Here is a 4,613-nt window from a genome sequence, read left to right as displayed (position 1 = left end):
TGAACTGAGGAACGATTATAAAAGAATTTCAGCAATTATAAAAGAATTTCAGCAATTAATCCATAAATAGCTATAGGATTTCCTTACTATGAAAGCAAAGACAAAAGGAGATTGAGATATATATCATGTATTAGATCCATATATTAAAATGTCTCAGCACAATTTTGGAAGTTTATTCAATAAAGCATATATATCATGGTTAAAAACGATATTAGAAACTTACTTAAATAGTATTCTAAAAGAAAATATAAGAAAATTATAATTACCTCTTTCAAATGATAATTTTTCTTCTTTTCTCTTTCCCAGAAAATATTAAAACTTGAAGCTTTTAAAGTAAAGTAGCTAGCGACAAGAATTGAAGAAAATCTAAAACCTATTTCACATGAAAATAGATTAGAAGTGTGGGAGAAGAAAGGAATGGAAAATAGATTAAATTATTTATATATAAATAAGTTATAATTAATTTAATGACTAATTTTTAATATGTACATAATATTTTTAAAAAATAAAATTAATAAGAACACAAGCTATGAAGCTAATTATAAGGAAAATGAAAGCATATTAAAGCACTTTTAAGTTATGGGTGGGAAGAGGTAGTCTTGAGTCTTGACTTTTTCCAAGTTTTGCTAATTAAATAAATGGATTATAGATAGCAAAAACAAAAAATCTGATGATGTCAAATAAATAATATTAATGGAACAAATAAACATGTAACTTGTAAATTGAATTCAAACAAGAAAGTATCACAGTCTTGCATTTATAAGAATTGGGAAGCAGAAAGGGTTGGGATGTTCCTTTCAATCTCTGACCAAGTGGCATGGCTTTGAAACTATGAAGTTGTTATTTCATTGCATCACAAATTCGGGCAGTGTTTATTGTTGAAGAATAAGAACAAGGAAAGGGAAAAAAGATCATAGATATAATCCAATTATAGTATTTAATGAGGGTAGTGCATCCAATTTGCCCCCAACTGACCCCAGATATGCTAGAAAAATTTGGTACCAACCAAAAGTGTAGAATGAAAAAACATATATAGCCAGAAATAATACAAATGTAAATATACTTGGTCTCAGTATTTTCTTATACTCAATTATGACTCTGTCATTTATATTAATGTTTGTAAAGAATAAAAAGATAGTTTTGCTTTTCGTGTTCTTATCATAAAATCAGATGCTAATAACATACGTCAAAGTAACATCCGTTAAATGAAAATTTAAATAAAAAATTAGATATATACATTGTAGCAGGCTCAATTTTTTTTTTTTATATTGTGCAAAGATGTGTGATATTCTTTATTATTTTTATGCATGTGAGTTTTATACTACTGTGTAAGAATTTTTACTTTTTAAAAGATTTTGGTTTTTAAGTCCAGCTATGTTATCTAAATAAGAAAAATGAAAAACAAAGTAGATTCTATACAAAATACCTTATTCAAATATCATGCACCACAGCAAAACCACATTTTCCAGAAAAGGGGAAAAAATAAAGGTAATTGGTATTTAGAATCACTAAACAGACCTATCAATACATCAAGATGTGTTTGGAAATCTAGAATCACTAAACAGACACTGCAATAATGAAAAGCACCTTCACTTTCTAATTCAGCTGTAGTGCACAAACATACACTTGATTTAGAATCTAAATATTTTCTTAAGACTGTGCTGGGAATGCCAAGAAAATCATGCAATTATTTTTGAAGAGATAGCAAGGTCTTATATTAAAAGAAGCTTGAGTTTTAGTACAGTGCACTACAGTAACAAGGATATTATTCCTAACAATCAATTCTCAGCATTCAAATATTTACATATTTCAGAGTTTCTGAACATACCTATTAAGAGAGTCTTGACAAATTGACCACTGCAAAGCAGCTAAACCATGGAGCTCACTCTGCACAAACATGATTAACCTCATCATGTTTATATTCATCCAAATATTTTTTTCCCTAGTTTCCCTACTAGGGTATATGTCACTATAGTTGAAAGTTCATAAACTAGATATTAGGAAGGGTAAGTTATCTACATCTTTTCTAATCTTAAAACATTCATGTGCAATTTTTTGCCCACAAAATACAGAAATGTGGTTTAAATTAAAATAGTTACCTGGAACGGTAAGTTATCCATGACCTTGTCATAGTAGGGCAATGCTTCCTTCAGTTTTCCCAAATTCATTAACAAGTCACCTTCCTTCAATGCTTAGAAATATCATATATAATATAAGAAATTGGGATAACTAAGCAATAAATAAGGATCAACCATAGACCATAACTTAATTGCTAAGAAAGGCAGTAATATTTGTGGTACCACTGTATATGCTTACCTCTTCCGAATCAAAATTGGCACTAGATCTGAGAAGACATTGGCACTACCTTAACTGCAAATCACATAAAGCATAAGCTACTAAAGACATTGGGGGAGAGAGAGAAAGAGAGAGAGAGAGAGAGAGAGAGGAGGGGGTAAGATTGCGAAAACAACCTCGTCGGCTTTGCAAGCAGTGTCGACCAGATCGTGGAGCTGCACAGAAACAAAAACCACAAAAATCAGCAACAAAAATAATTTTGAAACTATAACCCAAGCAAAAACGAAGAAATCAGTAACTGGCGGAGAGGGAGAGGTACCTAGAGAACTTGAGAGGGAGCTGCAGAGAAACAAATCAGTCACTGGCAGAGAGGGAGAGGTACCTAGAGAAATCGTAACCGGCGGAGAAAGGAGAAGCCCGAGAGGGAAGAACGGCGTTGTAGGAGCACGGAGGAGACGAAGGAGAGAGAAGGGAGATCGAGAGCGCCGTGTGTTTCGTTTAATGAGGTTAGGGTTGCAATTCATTTGTTTTATATACATGTGAAAACGGCGGTTCAAAACCGCCATAATCACTAGAACCGCCACCAAACACAAAGTTAATTATGGCAGCAACCAAAAATGCCATAATAACCGGGTATTACGGCGGTTCTTTAAAACCGCCGTAATATCAATGCCATTTTAAACTCTTTTTTTTGTAGTGATTGTCATGGCACACGCAAGACTCTTCTGACAATTATGCCCGACAAGCCAATAATTGGTGATATAAGAATTATTTTGCAGTATTTATTTATTATTCTTGAAAAATTATAAAATTTATATTAGTGCATCATAACCATGATTGTCTGTGCTCCACAGGTCCTTATCTTAGTTTGTTCGATTCTCACTAAAGGGCCATTTGGGGCAAGAGAAAACAATTATGAAAACCAATGGTATTTGCCACCAACGTTCTCCGTAAGTTTATTAGCAGCTCGAAATTTAGTCTTCAATATTAATATATCTTTCTAGATATACTAGAAATATAATTAGATTCTTCACTTTGTTCAATATTCAATGTAGTAAATTATTTTAATCCCAAAATAGAACTATTCCAGCACAATAAAATACATCAAGGATAACTTCATGGGGGACCTTGGCGGTTTACACAAGGTTCATTAATTTTGGTCAATATTCAATTAATTAGTATAGTAATATTTCTTGGCTGTTTTTGTTAAAAATTATCTTCTGAATGTGGTTGTAGATTTTTATGCGAATTTACCTTAATGGCTATAGGTTTCCCATAGTGATTGATTTACTTCATGAGACCGAGAGATATCTGGACTCGTTCAAATATTGCACATTGATGACAGAGCGTAAGAGTGTATTTGATGATGTGTTAAATTACCTTGAGAAATTTTTATCCGACAATAACTTCCAAGAAACACCTTCATTTAACACCTGTTAAAATGGTATGAATTGCATTTTGGAGAGAGGCTTTCTCCACATCATCCGTGGCTTTACTACCGTAATTACAATCAAAACATGGACGAAATTGACATACCACGTGTAAGTGCTTAAATTTTAGGATGATATTAGTATTAGCAAATTTTTTTACTTTTGATAAATATAAAAGTATTATATATAATTTTGTGTGTATATTTTGATTAAATAATTAATATTCACATTATTTTTTATAGTGGTTGGTCCTTTTATTTTGGTCAATTAAAGAGATAAAAATTTTTGATAAAGAACTGGCCATTGCTACTTACATCTTTGGAAACAATTTGGAACCAGAGTAAGTAATGCTAGTTTATTAATCATTTTAATTGCTAATTTGTCACGTAATTTTTTTAACCTTTTTTAATACCACAGTATAATACTCTAATTTTATGATTTTAGAGAAGTGCTTGTTCCAAACCATCATTGTCATGGCACACGCAAGACACTTCTGACTATTATGACCAAAAAGTCAATAACTGGTGATGTAAGAATTATTTCTGCAGTATTTATTTATTATGCTTCCAAAATTATAAAATTTATATTATTGCAGCATAACCAAGATTATCTGTGCTCCATAGGTTCTTATCTTAGTTTGTTCTATACTCACCAAAGGGTCATTTGGGCCAAGAGAAAACAAATATGGCAACCAATGGTATTTGCCACCAACATTCTCCGTAAAATTATTGGTAGTTCAAAATTTTGTCTTTAATATTAATATATCTTCCAAGATAAACTAAAAATATAATAAGATTCCTCACTTTGTTCTATATTCAATGTTGCAAGTTATTTTAAGCCCGAAACAGAACTGTTTCGGCACAATAAAATACAAAAAAGATAACTTAA

General features: G+C 31.4%; 1 protein-coding gene and 1 long non-coding RNA gene across 2 annotated transcripts; both read right to left on the bottom strand.

Moving 5' to 3' along the window:
* Nucleotides 350-2,192, bottom strand: LOC107628370. The gene is made up of 3 exons (XR_001617748.2): nucleotides 2,100-2,192; nucleotides 1,829-1,887; nucleotides 350-373 (listed from the first exon to the last, which is right to left on the bottom strand). It is a non-coding gene; the product is annotated as an uncharacterized LOC107628370 (long non-coding RNA).
* Nucleotides 2,319-2,861, bottom strand: LOC107628369. Its single transcript, XM_021116938.1, has 3 exons — nucleotides 2,615-2,861; nucleotides 2,472-2,510; nucleotides 2,319-2,370 (listed from the first exon to the last, which is right to left on the bottom strand). Exons 1-3 carry the CDS (start codon nucleotides 2,859-2,861, stop codon nucleotides 2,339-2,341), a joined length of 318 nt encoding a protein of 105 aa, XP_020972597.1. The 3' UTR covers nucleotides 2,319-2,338.

This window comes from Arachis ipaensis, chromosome B02 (genome assembly GCF_000816755.2).
Source record: "Arachis ipaensis cultivar K30076 chromosome B02, Araip1.1, whole genome shotgun sequence".
Classification (NCBI taxonomy): Eukaryota; Viridiplantae; Streptophyta; class Magnoliopsida; order Fabales; family Fabaceae; genus Arachis; species Arachis ipaensis.
The sequence above is the reverse complement of the archived record's forward strand: the minus strand, read 5'-3'. Positions and strand labels throughout refer to the sequence as shown.

Bases quoted from the DNA above. Each gene is read 5' to 3' on its own strand.
- LOC107628369 (XM_021116938.1), bottom strand. From the start codon at position 2,861: ATGGCGGTTTTGAACCGCCGTTTTCACATGTATATAAAACAAATGAAT. The intron at 2,511-2,614 runs GTACCTCTCCCT...GTTTCTGTGCAG, and splicing joins CTCCCTCTCAAGTTCTCTAG to CTCCACGATCTGGTCGACAC. The intron at 2,371-2,471 runs GTTGTTTTCGCA...TGTGATTTGCAG, and splicing joins CTGCTTGCAAAGCCGACGAG to TTAAGGTAGTGCCAATGTCT.